Genomic DNA, 19,134 nt, shown 5'->3' with positions numbered 1-19,134 from the left:
CCACAACTCTGCTGGGGGGAAAATATGGCACCTGGTTGAAGTGAAATGGGACTGTGACTCCTACCTGTGCCGACTGGGGTGCTGAGGGGGTGAAATGTCGCCCGAACCAGTGAGGTCTCTCTCCTCCTCTTGTATCCTCGGGTGCTGGTCAGTCCTCGCGGCTCTAGCCCCTCGCTCAAGCCTCCCCCTCCCGCCTGTGAGACCGGCTTTCCCCGGGCCCCTCTGCGCCGTGTATGGGGTTATTTTTACTTTCGGTTATCTAGCTTTATGAAGACTCCACACCACTCATACAGCTAGATAACCAAAGATAACAACCAACCCCGCCTCCTGGCTGCTGTTGCCGCCTCTTCCACGCAGCCTCCCGGCCGCCGCCGCCGCCAGCACCTCCGCAGCTTCCCGGTCGCCCGTCAGCGGGAGTAGGAGGGAAGGGACACGAGTGGAGTTAAGGGGAAGAGTGAAGACAGAAATGAAGTCCAAGACAAAACAACAAAAACCTCAGACACGGAGATACAGACACGACAGAGACCGAAAAAGGCTTGGAAAGGACGCAATGACCGGTGGCGTCGAAGTCGGGGAGTTGACCCCGACCCAGACCCAAAAAGCTTCTGGTGCCCCATTTCCCGCTCTCCCATTCGGGCCAGGAGCAGGAGTTCCGCTGGTCCCAGGTGGAAGGGACGCGCGGGCTTTTCGTGCCACCCGGGAAGACCGCAGCGACCCAGGCAGAGGCCTCCCCAGCCTCGCCGGGTCTCCACTGCCCTCCTCTGGAAGATCGAGGGCGCATCCGACAGCCAGAGCCCTGCCTTCGGCGGAGCCCGAGCCTGGCGCGGGATGGAAATGGGGAGCCGCGGGGCCGGCCCGGCCACGTCGCCAACTCAGAAGGGCGTTGGAAGCGAAGCGGAGCCCTTGTGGGGGAAAGAGCTGGATCCGAGAGGCCGACTAAAAGGGGAAATGGGCAGCCAAACCCTGGAGGTAAAAACCCCAGAGGTGTCCTAATAGGAAGCAGGGAAATCCCGGCAACCCAAAGAGAGAGGAAAGGCTGTGGGGGGCGGGTGGGGGCGACCCAGAGACTCCCAAGCGAGTCTCTCGAGGAGAGAAGGAAACAGCAGAGACCCCACCCGGGAAGAGATCCGGGAAAGTACCCATGAGAGGGGCGGAGGGGAGGAAAGCAGAGGGTGACAGGGCAGGTGACCAGAGTCCCAGGCCCTGCAGAGCCCCGGATAAACGGCTTTGTGCAAAGAGGACCAGAGATCACCCAGGGTTGTGAAAATGGCCGGGGGTTCGAGGCGAGCGGTGCCCTACGGGTGGGAAGGGGGTGCGATCAGGAATGGGAAACCGCAGCCCCGAAGAGGGTGGGGGCTCGGCCGGCCCCTCGTGGCGGACGCGCGGGCACGCCGGATTCCGAGGCGCTCGCCCACCTCGTGCGCCACGCTGGCCAGGCCACTTACATCGAGCCCAGGGTGCCCATCCGTGCTCTCCCTCGCGGTCCTCCCGGCCAGTTCCCGCCCGTGGAGCGCCAGGGCCCTGAGTTCCAGATGCCGGGGCTCAGCGGGCGCCGGACAGAGGAGACTGCCCTGCTGTTAGCCTCCGCCGAGCCTAGGCGAGCAAGGTGGAGCGGGTCTCACCTCCTCGCTCCCTCCTCTGCCTCTGCCGCGGCTCTGGCCCCGGCGCGCTCCGGCTCCGGACTTTTCATTCATCCTTTCACACTCCCTCCCCAGGCCATCCTCTGATTGGCTCTACCGCTTCTGACGTCACCGGCTCGTTCCCCGCCGGCCCCGCCCCTCCCCCTTCCCCGGCCGGCCGGGGAGCGCAATTGGGGCGCCCCTCCCCCCTGGAGAATGGGGATCGGAGGACTACTACGTCTCTGTGCTGATTCTCAGCCTCTTGCTGCCTCACTCACCCTCGAGACCCGCCTGCCACCTCCAATCCATTGCCATTGTGGTTTTGATCTCCAACCTCACTCATTTTGTAGGTTCTACATTTTCTATTTTGGCCCTAGGTATGCTGCACCAACACCAGGGCACAAAGGTGGAAAAGAGGTCAGGTGAAAGCCCCTCAGAAAGAACCAGATGACTGCAGACGCTACTCCTACAGCCTTCTCCCATCAGAATATTCTTTGTGCTTCTCGGGTTCTGATCCTTAGCAGACTGATCCGAACCTTTTAGAAAGGGCAGGAACCTGTCTGGCTGGTTTTCAACCCAAAACAATGAGGGAAAGATCCTGGAAATTTGGGATTCCTACAGGGAGATGCAGGGGTTGAGCAGTGCTGAGCATCCTTTTCTGCCTTGCAGAAACTGGAATATCTCTTGAATGTGTTCGCAGCTCCAAAGTTACAGGTAGGGGAGGCTGGGGTGAGGATTCCAGCTGGTATCAGCCGGGACAAGACCCACAGATTTTCATCCAGCCATGGAGGCCCTTGCTAGCGCCTTCTTGCCCTTCCCCGACATGGTGAGACTCTGACCTCTAGTCCGTGGTCCAGCTCCAGGTGTCTGGAGAGCTGGGGTTATGGGAGGAGGATCGCCCTCCAGCAAGGTTCCGTCTGGGACTTTGCCGACCTGGCTCCTTATCTGGCCCAGCACGACATTCCTGGCTCGGCCTCTGCCTAGTCTCAACCTTGAGAGGTATATACTCGGAGGCAGGCAGGATCCGAATCTCGCTGCCCAGTAGAGCTGGAAGAACGAGCTGTGGGCCCTTACCTGAGCTCTGCCAGGGAGCTGTTCGAATTCCTGGTCCCAAGCCACCCCACCCTTCTACCCACTCTACTCTCCACTGCCTTACTAAAAAAAAAAAAACGATAACTCACATACCTGGAGCCTGTCAGCCAGGTTAACCTGGGCCAGCTCCTATAACCAGGGATCCTTGAACACTAGGCCACCAGGAGCGTGCTCCAGGGGATGACCAGTTTTGTCATCAGGCCCCATCAGATTGTTTTATCTGCCTGTCTGCACAGCCCAGGACAAAGCCAAGCCTGAAAGCTGTTCTTGGCTAGATGCAAGCCTGTGGGCAGTGGGTTTAATTCGGTGCTTCCCCCAAAGATTGGAGAATGTCTGAATAATCGCTTCCACTGATGTTGGCAACATGACTGCAGGGTGGGGGGCAGTTTGGAATAAGATAAAGCCTGTGAGCCAGGTGTTGCTCTACCAGGATGATAATATGGGGCTGAAGAAAACAATCTAATTTCCCAGGTCTCAGGATGCTCACAAGGCTGGGCTTGGCATAGCTTTTTCCTTCTGTCAGTCGCTAGGGTCTCAAGGCCCTTACCCAAGGGAAGGGCTTTCTAGACGCTTCCACAATGTCAATTTTTTCACCCTCCAGAACAGGGAACACACCAGCCAATGAGGAGGGGGGAAGGAAAGAGACAGAGATGGTGTCCACTCCCTATTTTGTTTCCTCCTGCCCCCTCCCAGGTGCTCCTACAGCTTAGAATGAAGCACTCAGGGAGCAGAGCATTGGGGTCCCTGTCTCTGCAGTACAGTTGCGAGAAAACCCAGAACCCCTCTCAAATATTCTCACAGATAGACCTGCCTCCTGGTGTGCTGCTAAAGGCATTCGCTAAATGCACACCCCATCCGCCCCGGAAAAGCTATAGGTTTTCCAGCCATTCCCCTCTGTGACTATAAATCCCCTCAAAGATTTCTCATGAAATCACACCATACCCATTTCTAGGATCCCCAATACCCTCCAGACATTCCAGCAATTCTAGCTAGGGCCTATACTTCTCCAAACATACTACCAACTGCCCCTACAAATATCTCCCCATTTGCCCTCCCACAAGATCTCTCAAAAGCACCTTAAGCAAACCTTCCTCCCTATCCATCCTCCCCTCACCAGCACCTGGGAGGCTGGGGCCAGTGAGGAAGAGTGGGCTGTTCTGCTAGCTAAAACTCTCCCTTTTCTCCTCTGTTACCAATTTCCAACCAAGTCCTCTGCCCTCTGTGGGGCCCAAGCTTATCACCACAACCCCTTATCCTGGCCTGGGCTGACCAAACAGTGCCGCAAGAGGCAACTGGAATCAGCATGAACCTCCCTTCTCTTTCGGCCACTGCTGTATTTTTATTGGAGTGGGGAGATAACAGAAAGGTGTTTTTTTTTTGGCCATTGGAGGCTCCCCCTCTCCACCTCTATTGGTCAAATTCAGACTCAGCTGGACTTCCTAAAAAACCAAGGTCAAGAGGGAAATTGGTGTATTTAGATGTCTTCTGAAAATATATCTAAATTTCTCCAAATAGCTTGATAAAGAGCAATATCCCTCTGCCTCTTAATGAGGCTTTGGGTTCTTCATAGGTAATTCAGCCTAAACAGAATGTCCAAATACAAGGAGGAGAGACCCCCAACAAAGGAAAATGGAGATTAGTCTAAATTGTCCTGGCACTACCCACATAGAATCCCCATTTCTGTCAAGGTTGCTGATGAAGTAATTTTTTGTTTGGTTTTGTCTGGGTGTGGTTGACAACCTAGTCTCCCACCACCCCTGCTCAAGGATAAAGGTGAGTAGGGCATCTGTCTTTATTCCAATGGAGAAAGAGCTATCAGCCATGAAAGAAGCAGAAAACTCCCCACCATCATGTTAACTGGAATTGGTTTGTATACCATTGTTCCAGTTTCAAAAAAGATACTACTTGGAGGGTGGAAAATGAGACAGTCTCTCCAGAGCAGGGGCAATTTCACACATACCCTTGTCCATGGTAGCTAACACTATGCTTAAAGCATAGTGGGTGCCCAGTAATTGATCAATTAATAGAGATCTGTGTACCGTGAGTATGTCTGCAAGTCTGCATTTGCCATCAGGTAGATTAAGGGCATTACGGATGGGGAGTGAGGGTCTTGGTAAGTTGTGTGTTCTGTGGGATCTGTGGGGGAGGTGGAGGGGAGAGTTGTGTCTATTGTGTTGTGGGTTCGTGACTATTTGATCACTCCTTTGACCAGAGGACACCCTTCTACTAATTAGATACAGCAGGCCTATAAGATTATAACAGCTGGAGTAAAATGGGTGCATTAGGTGCCCTTTGGGCTTGGCCCACCAGCTTCAGTATCCCTGAGAAGGTCTCAGTTGGAGTAGTCCCCTGATTCCAGCATACCGCACAGTCAGCTGGAGTGTTCTGTAGAGCGATGGACTGCAGACCCCACCCTGAGTTCTTCCAGAGAATTTCTAGGGGGCTGTGGGGAGAGCACATCGATTCCCTGGTGCTGATGTGAGTCTGTAAGTGTCTTGATTAGTCTAGGAGCCCGTATTTTTTGCCAGTGCCCGTCCCCACCCCCATCCCTTATAGCCCTGATGCCCACCTATTGTCTGTGTGCCTGAAGAGGCCCATGTAGAGAAAAACGTGGCCCGAATTATGCTCTTTGGATGCAGCTCTTGGATGGATCTTTATAATTCAGGTTCCAGAATACATTTTGGCAGTCAAGCACTTTCTTGAAATAATCAGGTAATTAAATAAAAAGCATATATTTTTTCTATGTTCCAATTACCAGGTTAATTTGTCTTGAAGACACAGATGAAAGCTGCATTGGGGAGAGGGTGGATTCAGATATTTATTTCTTATAAGTGCATCATTATGAACAATATCATACATTTTTTTGCTATAGATATCTGCATTGTCTATGGGATAGTCACAAATAAAAGCAAGAATTAGCAATAAAAAATACTGAGGCTGTGTGAAAAATATATATATATATATATATATATATAAAATATCTATTCATGTGGGCAGAAAAGGTAGGAGGTATGGAGAAATAATCTGGAGGATATCGTCCCTAAGGATGTCACACTTCTTCCCCATGAGAGTGGTATGTTCCTCCTATTGAGGGGCCAGCTTGAGAATTCCTTGGGCCTGTGTAAGTACTGCCTTCCTTGCCTGCTCCCAGTTCTATTCTTGAGCCCACACGTTACTCGCTTGCCTGAGAATCTTATGTGTCCGGGAGGTAAGAACAAGGTGGTAGAGATGGTAGAGGGTTGGCTGGTTCATCCAGACTGAGTCCTTTCTACAAGACCCTCAACCATCAGCAAATGGCCTCCTTAAGGGGCATAAGCATGAGTATGCAAGGGTGCTGCGCATCACACACACACACACACACGCACACACATACACATACATACATGCACACACACACACGCACATGTGCACACACACACACATGCACACATACTCAGACTTATCAACTCAGACCAATGCAATGACAAATCCACAGATACTCCCAGCAGTACCACCTCCCAATGCTTGTAGCTGTATACCCTGGCATACATACCCACTCAGAGTTATTTAAGCTCCTTGGGTCCCCATTTACCATAACCCATGCTCCTCTTCTTTCTCACCTCTGTCACCCAGGTACAAGTATCTCTGTTCCCTTCTCCAACCAATCATCTCCCCCAAGGTCAATTGGCCTCCAATTCTGCCCTCAGGAGCCTATGGGAGAAGGGGAAAGAGTTCCCTGTATCCCCAGTGCCTTTCCTCTCTATCACAGAACTGGAAGCAGGGTGGCCTATCATTGACTTATGTAGGTCTTTCTACAATTGGAGTAGACCAAAATCAGGGGCCGAAAGCTGGAAAAGACAGGGAGAGGGGTAGAGGGGTACAGAGAACAGGAGAAAACATAAGTGAGAGAGGGCCAGTTTTCCTTTTCTTCCCCCACCCACTCCACCATCAGAAACAATAAATAAGAAAATAAATACCCCAAAAGCCATAGGTGGCCACCTACGATGACACCAGAAAACAAATGAGGCTGCTTCTTCTTGGATGCCCAGCTCCTGTCAAGGAGGAGAATGCAAAGGTTAAAGTCCTTTGAGAAGAAGTCCAGCCTTCTTTCCCTGATGACCCCCAGCCTTCCTATCACTCTCTCTGCCACTCCTCTTCTCCTAGTCCTGCATCTTCAGGACCTGGATAGACTATGTTCCCCTCTTCAATCGCCAGGCTTGAGGCTGCACAGGGGGATAATGAGAAAAGCCTAGACATGCAGGCATGGCCTCCGGCCTGGGCCTCTCAGCTCCATCTCGCCTGGGCAACCCTAACCCAGCCTTATCCTCACAACCTCTCTCATCTCCATCCAAAACCTTTGGGCCCAGGGGTTTGGCCCTGTTCAAACAGCCTGTGGAGATCTTAGACTTAAATCTAAGGAAGTATTCTCCTGCCCAATGGACATTATCTCCTTACAGATTCCTGCTGCCTGGGATCTATGGGACAGCATGCTTAGGATAGAATGAAAGAGCTAGGGTTAGGGATATATTTTTGTCTGTCTACATCTAGTGCAGTGTAAACTGTAAAGTGTTATGCACATTTATGATATTCTCAATCATGTTATCTCTCTAGCTTTCTCCACTCATCTCTGTCATGACCTATCTACTTATCACCTATCCAAGTATATCTCTCAGGATCTTGTAGTGATCAATTTTCTCCCTCTCTTTTTCATACACGCAAAAGGTGTGAAGACAAAGCATTTATTTTTTATTAGTGTTGGGTATGAACCCAGTCTCAGTACTTTATAGTCTTATCTTCCCAGAATTTGGCTTTCAGGTTAAATTATGATTTGGGGGAGTGGCTTGTATACCGCAGGTGACCTAGCTCCTAAAATACTGTGATGAGTATTTTTACACTTATATGTGTGTGTGTGTTTGTGTGTGGGTTGGGGTAAGCTGGTGAATTCTTCCATCTCAAACTCAATTCCACAACTAATTTTTTTAAGTCAGGAAGATAACCTACCTAAACTTAGGAAATCAGAAAAAAGGGGAGCTGGGGAGCAAGAACAAGCCTTACATCCAAGCCTCATTTCTAGGAGGGGTGCTTTGAATGCCCCCTCCCCACTTCTAACACTCACAGATACTCACTTGACTCCCAGCCTCAGCTCTGCCAGCCCATCCATTTCATAAAGGGATGTCTCAGTCTGAAATTATCTTCATACCAAAGAAGGGGCTACCCCCACCCCACACCAATTTGCTGACATGCTAGAAAGCAGACATAAGGACAGTTAGGGGGCCTCTGGCTCCTTCCTCCACCCTAATCAATGAGAGTTCTGGGGTCCCTGGGGCAGTTATTCCCCTCATCACTGATCTCTGCCCTGCCACCCGCCGACAAAGCATGCACAATGCCTAAGGGAGCAGGGTGATGAAGAACACAGCCCAGCAGGCATGGAACATGTGTGTGCACGTATGATGGCTGGCAGCCTTAGCCTCGCCCAACAATCTGGCCTCTGGGGTTCCAGGAATAGTCTGCTCCGCTCCAGCCTCCACTCACTACCCCACAATGGCCCCAATCTTGTCTCCCAGAAAGCACAGTGTGGGTGGGGGACTAGGGGCAGGAAAAATGCCTTCTTTCTATATCTCCTGGCCTTCCGTAGGAAAACACACACACACACACACACACACATGCACAAAAACAAACAAACAAACAAACAAAAAACCCTCCATTAGATGGGTGTGAAGAGGGCTGGGGTAGGGTTCTCTCCCCTTCTAGAACCTAAGCATTTTCCCTGATACCTCACTTGCCTTTAGGTTCCACTCAGCCCCTTTCCCACCTGCCAGCTCATAGAAAAGGGGGGAAAGGGGGAGGGATTAAATTAATCTAAATCCTATAAAATGTTTTTGGATTTTTTCCAATTCTAGTCTCCACCTTTCTTTCATCGGGGGACATCTGGCTCCTTTCCCCCCATACCCAAGTCCCTCAGACTTTGTCCTCCCCTAAAAGCTGAAGTCTCTAGGTCAGAAAGGAGTAAGAGCCAGATCGAGGAAACAAGGTCAGGAGTCCAAATACAGAAGCATTTTTTCACTTCCTTCCCATCTCCACTACAGTTTCCTTCCTGCCTCTCCTCTGGTACAAGCATTAAGATGTTGGCCATGTCTGGTGGAGAGAAGGGAGGGGCAGATTAATAGGATCAGTAGCACCGTGACCCTAAAGCCCCCCCACAATCCCATTGACAAACTTAGTGAGCTGTCTCCAGCCTGCATGGGCTGGGGGAAGGTGGGGAACCAGGAGCCACTCTGGGGCGGGCGGGCAGAGCCACTGTCTTGGGCTCAGCGATAGGTGCCCAGGAGGATGGAGGTGAGAGCCCTGCTGCCAACTCCACCTCTACACACATGCCTCATCCATTTGGGGACCCCCCTAAATCTTTTATCAGCCTTTTCTTTCTGTGATGATTTTGCACTAGCCTCCATTAGCCAGTAGGTAAAGTAGGAAGGTTAGGGCGTCCTGACTGATTTTAGGGGATCTCTTCCCACTCCCAGCCTAGATGTCTGAGGGGGCTGGGATCCTCCCTGGACCCGAATGGGCACTTACCAGGCTTCTGTGAGGAGGAGAGACTGTTCGGGTGGCCCCTGCGGCTGGACTGCCTCTCTCCCCCCAGCTCCTAGCCTCTTGTGGAGTGGAGGATGCAGCTCCGATGACGTAGCATCTATCTATCCATTCAGGAATTTCGCTTGCCTCTCTCTTTCTTTCTCTTGCTGCTCTCCCTGGAAAGGCAGCAAAAAGGGGGTACTGCCCCTCTCTGGAGACACTACCACCACCACCACCAAAATAACAGCCTACTCTGACGAAGCCCCTCCTTCTTCCTTCCAATGCCTGTGTGGGCAGGGGTCTTTGTCACCTCCACTCTGCTTGCCACCTCCCCTACTGCCTTTTCTAACCTGAGGCAGGAAGAAGGGGCTAAGGGAAGCTATTGTTCCTCCAGGCCACCCTCCTCCCCAAGGCAAGCAAGAGAAAGGGTGTGACGGAAAGACTCGGTCCCTAGTCTCTGAGTTTTAATTCGCTTTGGAACTTGAGAGAGTGATTAAGTGGTGTGTGGAGGGTGAGGCGCTGAGCTGATGAAGAGTCATGGGAAGGTGACACAGTTTGCCATTTGAAGGCTCAGGGCATTCCAGGCCCCCCTTCCCAGGCCTCCCCTCAACTCCTATCCCGGTCAGCTTAACTAATCACAAATCCAGACCTTACTTGTGAAGGAGACAGTGACAGTAGGAAGATGAAGGCTGAGAGCTGGAGGGGGGCGCATCTTGCGGGGAGATGAAGGCCAGCACTTGGAAGTCTAGACAAGAGAAGAGAAGGGGTGGGACCACAGAGTCAAAGTGGGAGATAAATTGTCTTTTTCCTAGAGGAGGGAGAGCAATTTGGGGGTTGGTTTCCAGGGCTGGGGTCCCAATATTTGGTGGAAGCTGAGGCCCAGAATGGTACAATGGTTGGGTCTCTTTTCTCTCTCTAACCCCCACCCTCAGCCCCTCCCTTTTTCTCCCTCCCACTCTTCCTGGTCTGCATGGGAACTCGGTCTGAGCTCGACGTGACAGACAGCAGGCCTGCATGCTAATGAAGTTTGTCTCAAGTTCATTGTCAAAGCCCCCCCTTCCCCACAGCCCCCTCCCCTCCTCTCTCATACACAAATCTCCCTCCAACTTTTGTCCCACAGACCTGGAGGCCACTTGAGTCTCTGCTGGCTCCCCTCTCTCACCCTCCCCCACTGCTTTCAGTCTCCTCTCTCCTCACCACCTCCCTCAACTGGGGGCGGGAGGCTCTCTTCTCCCTGGTGCCTTCCCAGCCACCTTCTGGCCTGGCGATCCCTAAGCTCTGAATGAGGGATTCTGAGGGCTAAGGTCAGAGTCTATAGACCGGGTCCTTCTTTCCCCACCTCAAAGCAGGGAGACTTTAGAGGGGTGAGAGAAGGCAACAGACTCTCCCCACTCAATGTTCTCTGCCCCCCAATTCTCAGTCCTGTCCTGGCCCAGTCCCCCAATTCCAGCCCCGCTTCCCCTCCCCCATTCCTCCCATTATGATTATTTTGCTCTCCCCTTGATTACATCTGCTTCACTAGCTCAGAAATAAAGATCCTTTGAGACTAATTTTGCACCCCCCCCATCTCCCCACCCCTTCCCTCCCCCTTCTCTCTAGACCAGGGCTCCCGTTAGCTCCTTTCTCACCGGCTGGAAGACATTGAGTTCCTTGTCTAGGGAGCTGGGGGGTTGATGGGAGGGGGTGCCAGTGGAATGGGGGGGGGTCTCTCCAACTCTGGGACGTGTCCAGCAATCCAAACCTGTCCTTCTTTTGTTCCTACAAATCTCTTCATACTGTCACCACCCTCTGGAGCCTGCCTTTCTACCAGTAACCAGGGGATAAGGGAGGAAGGGGAGGAGGATCCTGAACTCACCCCACCCCTCAATTCCAGGGAAAGGAGGGAGGGGGAGAAAAGGGAGAAAAAAATTTAAATCCCCCCCCTCATTAGCCAGAAAGGAAGCGAAAGGGGATAATTATAATTAAAAGCAGACAGCTGTGGATTGCATCTTTTATGTTCCTCCAAGCTTCCTCCCCACTTCTGCCACCATCACCCAAAAATTTGCACAGCCCCCTGTGTATCTTCCCCCTGGTTTCCTTCGAGTGGTGAGTGTGCCAGGAGACTGAGGCATGAGGAGCAGGTTTGGGGAAGAGGACTCCACTTCCTCTCCCGTAGGCAGCGCCTTCTGAAACATCTCAGTAGGCCTAAGAGATGGGGGCTTCCTGTTCCTACCCACCAGCCTGTACCCCAAGGTGTAGGATTGTAGGAGGTGGGGGAATCCAGGTGATAATAACTAATTCAATAATTTGGGGAAGTCTGATATTCCTAAAAATAGCCATAATATTCATAATGAAATTAATACTAAGAATTAAGTAAAACCTAGAATGTTTTCTCATTCAGGCATGTCTTCCCTCCTCCAAAGTAGCTTCAAAACACAAGAGGGGTAGCTGAACGTCTGAAGAGCTGGGATCTGTAAGGGAGTGTGTTCTAACAAAGAGAGGCTCATAGGTTTAGAGTGTACATAAAATGCGCATATATACATACATATACTCCATGATTTTGGGGGTAGTGTTGCTAGGCCTAGCTCTGCTATCCTATGTATTTATAGAACTTGATCATAGGCCAGAACAGCAGGGTAATTATAGCATTATTAGCATATATGCAAATCAGGTAACCTATATACGCTGAATGGAGACAGATTATTATTTATTTCTCTCCCCCTTTCTCCTTCCCTGGTATCAGCTCTGGCTCCTCAGAGCTGCACACCAGCAATTATCTGACATTATAAGAGGGGGTTGTAGCCCTGGAGGAGGGGGCTGAGGGGAGTAGGACAGAAAAAAAAACCTAGGGGCGGGAGGGTTTTATCTCACTTTACTCAATGTTATTCTGGGAAGAGTGGGGAGGAGCTCAGTGAGAAGCCTTTGAATTCACAAAGGCTAATTCCAGCCGGGGGCGGGGGGGCGGGCAGGAGGGGAGAGACAGAGACCTGAAAACAGAGACAGATGAAGCCAGAAAAGCTTCGAAGCAATGACAGAGACAAGAGGGACAGAACTGCAGCTCACAGAGAGTGGGGGAGCCAGGGATAGAGTCACAAACTCACATAGAGCACATAGAGTGAGGCACAGAGAATTCAGATCTGGCAAGAAAACAAGGAGCTGTTTATTTGGAGTTGGAAGGGATGAGCTCTCCAGGTTTATTCGGCACGGGGCCAGGATGGGGGCCACCCCATGTTGGTTTAGAGGCTGAGTCTGAGTCTTAATCCAGAGCCCATTCCATATTATCAAATCCTTTCTCCTTTTCCCACCACCTAGTAAATGGCCATGGGACCCGAAGCAGTGGCTTTTGGTGCGTTCACGCATTCATTCCAACCAACACATGATGAGCAGAAACCACATGGACATGGTCCGACTCTGGACCCTCCTTTCTCCCACCAGGATTGAGCCGCAAGCCCCTCCTCTTCCTTCCAGGTTAAGCTACCTTCCGTAGGTTCATTCTTAGGCTCCGCAGCCGGATCGCCACAGGGTGCCTCGGTATCTAAGGAGTCGCTTCACTGCCTACCTTTTCGTACTCCATCCCTCTCTTACTTAGACGTTATTTATACCAGGTCCGTGGTTGGGAAGCGAAGACCTTCACAGTTTTCCCTCTATATTGTCCTAGGGACTTGCCTCCACTGAGTTGGATACCTTTTCCTCTGCCTGGCTGGGTGGGATTCTGCTGGCCCTTGGCACCAATGAGGCACTGGGGTTCCAGCACTCCACCATATCCTTCTGTCACTCCACTCCCCAGGTGGATTAACGGTGTATGGCTGTTTGACTGACCCCAAAACTAGATAGATACTGGAGATACCAGCATCTCCATCAAGTTTCAAATGTCTCTCTCCACATCCCTGCTTGCAACGCAGCTATCTAGCTACCTCTTTCTCAAAAAAGCCTTCGCCCATCTGAGCCAAACTTCAAAGAAGGCAATATTGGGGGGAGGTAGGATTACTGAAACTGTGGCAGTGTCCAGGGACTCTGAGTGGCATAATGAAGAAGGGTCCCAGAAAGAAATAAAGAGATAGACACCCAAAGAGTCAGTGGCTAAAAGACTAAAAGGAAACAAGCTTCAAGTCTATACTTGGATTTTTATGCAAAAATGGAAATTTGCTGTCATGTATATCTATATAGACCAGCAAGATGGATGGGCTTTATCACTAATGACCTCTGCATCTATGACATGCTTTTGTATTTATATTTGCTCCTAGGTCTGACTGCTTCTTGTTCTTTCTGGCCATGTCTTACGGAATAGTAAAAGAGCTGAAGAGATAGGGAGAGAAAGACAAATTGAGCACAGAAAGAAACTGAGAGGAGCAGAGACTTAGAGACGGAGACCTGTAAGAGTGAAAGAGAAAGGTGCTGAGAGTCACCAGAAACCTGGTCAAGGATAGGGCAGACACAGAGACTGAAAGCCAACCCCAGGGGCCAAGCCTTCCATTCTCCATCCCATGTTAGAGACCTGGTATATGGCCCTCCCTCCTGCCTGCTTCTCCCCCAGGCTCCGCCAAGAAATTGGCAAATATATTTGCAACTTCACCAGGCACATTTCTCTGCAAGTGTCATAGTATAATACTCTGGAGTCATTTGGACAATGGATGGGCTTCTCCCTGGGCTGCCCTATAGAGACCTCTCTCCACTCATCCTGGCCTTCTAGGATGAGGCTCACCCAGCATTTCTCTTTTGACCTATGTACTTTCCTACTTCTGCAGCTCTCCTGTAGAAAAATTAAGCTCCAATCCTATGGAACTCTGTGTGTGCACAAAAATATCTCTTACCCTGATATTTTCTCCTACAAAATTCATCTCCCTGGCAATCCAGTTGGACATCTGTGGCCACACATTGTCTGCGTCTTGCCGGGCTTGGTTGTTGGGACCTATCTGTGTGTACCACAAACAGGTTAATGTTTTTACCAAGCATAGTCTGTGCACACAAATACCTGCCTGCAGACAGGCTCCATCATCCACCATGCAGGCCTGGCCACCACTTTTACTGCTGCTGTGGCTGACAGCATCTTCCAGAAATTCTGAGGACATAGCCCAGACAGCCCTTTACCACGGGGTTCCCCTTTAAAACTACCCAAATCCCCCTTTTTGGTGGCTTGATTACATTTCAGGTACATATAGTTCTCCCATAATCCAGCCTCACCACAATGCTCTCATAGCACCAAATGACCCCCTCTGCCCTGGAAGGGAGACCAGACTTCACCACAGACACATAGGCTAGTGTTCCAGCTTGATAACGGTACCCATGAGCTGGAAAGAGATTTTCAACTTTACATCTCCTTAGGTGCAGATTGGTATCTGTATTTGTACACACGTGACATTTATTCCTAGAACCATATACATCTCTTCTGCTTGTTTTCACATAAATAACGGTCTCTATGTGGGTACTGGCCAAATCCTAGCACCGCGTATGATGCATGTGGCACGGAACACATACTGGCACATGTATGGCATGTCTGCTTCATACTCTGTACCGTGGTGCCATTTCTTGGTGCAGTACTGGTATCTGCTTCAAATAGGGTTCTCTAGGTCTGATGCTCATTTCTGGGGCTCAGGCTCTTAGATTTTGGCTGCATCCCTCAGCTAAACAAGCAGCCAGTGTGGGAGCCCTGGCAACCTCAGTCCAGGCAGAGGTACTGAACTCTGGGGGGCTGTATTTATAGTTGCTAGGTTACTGCTGTGCCCGCTGGTGAGACTAGGCAGGTCCCCTTCCAGCTGCCCAACACTGGCCAGGAGTCACCACCTTGATAGGCTGAGTTAGGGTTAAAACATCCCGGGGTGGCAGAGAGTTGGCAAGTAGGCTTATGTGTCTGTGTGTAGTGTCTACCTGCAATGTGCAGTCATATGTGTGCTGTTCTCGTGTATGTGTCCCGTGATCATGTGTATGTCCACAGTCTGTGTTTTGTATGTGTGTGGTTTGGGGCTGCGTGTGTGTCTGTGTGTGTGATATTTGTTATGCGTGTTTGTCAGTGTGTGCAGGGTGTGCCTGCGCCCTTGAGTTGGCGGTGAGGCTCACGGGTAACTCGGTGGGTGTCTGTGTGGTTCTTGCACGATGGCCTGCAGGCCCCTGAGTCTCAGTGAGCGTGGGCCTGAGGCCTCCGTGTGAACTGCAGGTCTGGGCCCTCTGGTGTGCCCCAGGGCCAGGCCAAAACCAGGCTGGAACCCGCAGGCAGGGCCCCTGCGGCTCCTCTGCCTGCTCTCTGCGCTCTTGCCGGCGGCAGCGATTCGGACTCCCGCTTTCGACAAAGTCTCAGCTCCGCAGCGGCACCGGGCGCGGACTCGCTGGGCGCGCGGACCGAACTCCGGGTGGAACCAGGACCCTCGCGCCCTCGCCCGGGCTGGACCACTGCGGGCACCGCTGACGCCAGCCGCAGGGCCGTGGGTGCGCGGGGAAGAGGAAGCGAAAGCGCGGGCTCCGGAGCTGAGGCGAGAAGTGAGCAGAAAGAGAAAAGAGAATCCATCGGAAACAGATAAAGGAAAAACAAAACCCACTTGAAAAGAAATAAAACGTTACAACAAAAAGGATAAAGTAACGCTAAATGAAATAAAAAGGAGACATACTAAAGACGTTAAAGTTGTTAAACTAAGTGATAGAAAAGGCGAAGAAACAACAGGGCTAGGAAAGGGCTCCGAGGCGCCCGCAGGGAAGGGGGCCCTAGACGGGGCGACGCGGCTTTTGGGAGCCTCCGGCCGCGGGCGCGGCGGGGTCGGGCGGGTGCGCAGCGCCCGGGCCTCCTCCGCGCGCTGCCGGCCGCCGGCACCCGGCTCGGGCGAAGAACCGGCTGGACGGTCAGCCAGCCCCACCCACCGAGAGCCGCGGGAGCCCGAGGGCCGGGAGCTGCGGGACTTCTTCGCTCCCACCTCTGCCGCCCGCCGAACCCGGCCCCAGGAAATCCTCCTAGCCGCCGCCTCTCAGCGCCGGGTCTCCCCAAGCGTGCGCTCTCGGCTGCGAGGCCCTGCATGCGCAGTGTCTGGGTTCGCGGCGTCAAGCGGAGCCTCGGTCCAGCCTGGGCAGCCGAGAGCGCGGGTACTGCTGAATGCGGTCCGCTCCCAGCTCGCCGTTCGGGACCCCAGCCTGAGGGAAAGCGGACAGCGTCCCTCTCTGCGCAAACTCCACGCGGCAGCCTGGTCTGGGATGTGGGGCCAGGGGGCTGAATAATTAACAACCAGGAGAAGCCGGGGCGAGGGGGAAGCCTGGCAAGCCAGGGAGAGGGAAGATGAGGCAGAGACTTAGAGAGACAGGGACAGAGAGAGACAGAGAGGGGGCTAAGAGCGAGACGGGCGAGAGAGGAAGAAGGGCTGGGGAGAAGGAAAAATGAGATAAATAAAGGAAAAAAGAGAAGCGAAGGGCGGTGGGAGAGGCAGCCGGGCCTCTCTGGGAGCTTAGCCAGAGGCGCCCGTACCCCCCTCCCCTGCGCGGCTGCTGGGAGCCGCTCCGCTTCCCTTTTCTTTCCAAGCTGCGGAATTCTGTCCCTAGACGCTACGTTCCCAGTAGAGGGTACGGCCAGGATCCAAAGATGCCGACCGTGGCCGTGGCTCTCTGGGAAGCAGGCAAAGGGGATGGAGAATCTGTGGGCTATAGAGAAGCTGTGACATTGTAGGGCACAGAAAAAGGGCCCCCGAGAAGGGTCCAGCCAGCAGACCCCCAACCCCCAACCCCCGGATCCAGGGCTGCTTCTGGGATCACATTAGGGAGAGGCTGGCCCGGTTCAGAGCTCGCCCATCCTAAACAAGATAAATAAATAATTCCCCGCTGGCCTCAGTGTGGGAGAAATCAAACAACCAGAACAAATACCTCCCACAGCCTCCCTGCCCACCCCCCCGCCCTCATCCCCGGACAGGTGGAGAAAGGGCTGCTATGACCAGCTTTGTGGCCTTGGTCAAGTCACTTCTTCCATCCCTTTTTGCCTTTATAAACGGAGACCCTGGGGCTGGAAGCCATGGAAGTCCCTCCAGTGGAAAGATGGTCAGAGCTAGGAATGAATGGGAAGTAGGAGTCACTCCAAATGAGACCAACCCAGATTTGGTGGGTCAGTTGAGCTCATCCCAGGACATTTTGGACCTCGTAGGTAAACATATTGTGTATTAATGCGTGACTGGGTGTAGGCCAATCGGAAAGAAAGCAATCGGCTGAGTGGGTGGGAGCCGAGGAGTGGGCTGCTTCTGTGAGAGAAGCCCAGGAGAACAGGCAGCAAGAGGGCTTCCCAGGAGAGTCCCTGACATGAGATCAATGACCAGACAGGGTGCTGCGGCAGAAGAGGATGGCATAAAAGCCAGACAGCTTGGTGGAGGGTGCTGGTGCTGGGAAGAGCACAGTTTGAGGCTGGCCGTGTGACTCCAACTCAATTAAACTCTCCGACCTCCTTCTGAACAGGCAAAATGGAGGAGCGGAAACCAACTTCCCTGGGTTGTGGTAATAAGAACTGAATAAATTAATATACCTGCTTGGCTCTTCATGGATAAGAAATCGGTGTGTGTGTGTGTGTGTGTGTGTGCGTGTGTGTATGTGTGTGTGTGTGTTTCCAGTTCAGGAATGTCATGTTCATATTGTTATATCTTCTTGTTTGGGGTGGTGCTGAGCGGAGGACGTGTGAGGAATGGCTGTATTTTGCTGCCTGTCACTCTTGCCTTCCTGTTTTAACCAGTCTCTGAATCCCTGTGTCAGACTCAAATTATTGCAGATAATTAAATATATAAGATAAAGCGTTGCTCTTTTTAAAAAGACACTGAAATAAAATAAAACATCCCTCAATTCATTGAAATAGCCTGCAGTAAAACACTGTGGAAGTCAAATTTTTCCTGGAGCCTCCACCAGTTACCTGCTGCGTCTTTTACAGTTAAAGTTAACACACTCAAAAGGGATGGTATTTCCATCTGGAATTGAGTAATTTGTACTGCCTTTCTGTCTGTCCAACCCCATCCCCACTTTCCTTATTTCTGTGCTTTATTTTCAGAGAATTAAGGAAATTCTATGTATGGAAAATGCATATTTTGACTGTTTTGGTTTTAATAGCCCAAGTTAAACCTACAAATTTAATACAATTCCAATAAAATGCCTGTTCAAGGATAGATATGTAACAATGAAGTTTTGGAAGTGACTTGAATGCTGAAAAGAATAAACAAGATGTTGCGCAGGAAAGGAAAAATGTAGACATTTATGAACATGAATAGATGTCACAGTGTAATGTTGAGTGAAAAAGTTAGAAGTTAATGAGAGAAGTAGCACTATTCTATTTATGCAGATAAAACAACACATGAAATACACATATAGTATTCGTAGTATGTTTGCATATTTGGGAGAGACAGTCAAAGAAAGAAAATGCGTGTGTGACCACAGGAAATGAAAGCGTAGGCAAGAGGAAACATAAGTCTCTGTGATGGAAGATGATAGACTGAAGAAAGGAAAAAGCTGTGAACTAAGAGTCAAAAATAGTCAAGTTTCAGTCCTGGCTCTGTCACTTACTGAACTGGGTGACCTTAGGCATGTCACTGACCCCGTTTTCCCGTCTTTCGAATGCCCTTCTCATTCAGTTGTTGTGAGATCCAAATGAAATTCTATACGTCAAAGTTTCTTTATAATCTACAAGTGCTCTATGAATGCACGATATCATACGTACTGCAAATAACTTATGTGACCCAAACTACATCAATGCGTCCTACCACACCACGCCTCATACTGAATGGGCCTCCCATATGCCCCATCTCTGCTGCTGGGATCTCCATATGGAGGGGATCCGAGGCCTGGAGGCGCTTGGGCTCTGGGGGATGGAGGTGAGGGGAGAGTGTGGAGGGTTGGGCAGCATGGTTCATTATCACCTTATCTCCCTTTTCACATTTTTCAGCCCTCACCCACCAGCAGT

At 51.4% G+C, this 19,134-nt stretch overlaps 1 protein-coding gene across 18 annotated transcripts in view; it reads right to left on the bottom strand.

Annotated features, from left to right (window-relative positions):
- C12H1orf61 (chromosome 12 C1orf61 homolog) overlaps positions 1–16,157 on the bottom strand; it is a 32,360-nt gene extending 16,203 nt beyond the window's left edge. For 3 of the 18 annotated variants that reach the window (XM_030824200.1, XM_030824201.1, XM_030824202.1), the window contains exons 1-4: positions 14,048–15,782; positions 9,912–10,002; positions 9,261–9,433; positions 6,668–6,742 (exon numbers count right to left, since the gene is read on the bottom strand). In XM_030824200.1, the coding sequence (XP_030680060.1) occupies positions 6,668–6,742; positions 9,261–9,433; positions 9,912–10,002; positions 14,048–14,305 (597 nt within the window). In that variant the 5' untranslated portion in view covers positions 14,306–15,782. Of the gene's footprint in view, positions 1–64; positions 254–319; positions 1,341–1,445; positions 2,592–5,507; positions 6,539–6,667; positions 6,743–9,260; positions 9,694–9,911; positions 10,003–10,379; positions 10,585–14,047; positions 15,783–16,082 lie in introns of those variants that run through there. The other 15 variants (XM_030824203.1, XM_030824207.1, XM_030824208.1 and 12 more) reach the window with 12 other exon arrangements.
- Between the last annotated feature and the right edge of the window lie 2,977 nt (positions 16,158–19,134).

This window comes from Nomascus leucogenys, chromosome 12 (assembly GCF_006542625.1).
Source record: "Nomascus leucogenys isolate Asia chromosome 12, Asia_NLE_v1, whole genome shotgun sequence".
Lineage (NCBI taxonomy): Eukaryota > Metazoa > Chordata > Mammalia > Primates > Hylobatidae > Nomascus > Nomascus leucogenys.
This window is presented reverse-complemented; position numbering and strand designations above follow the sequence as displayed.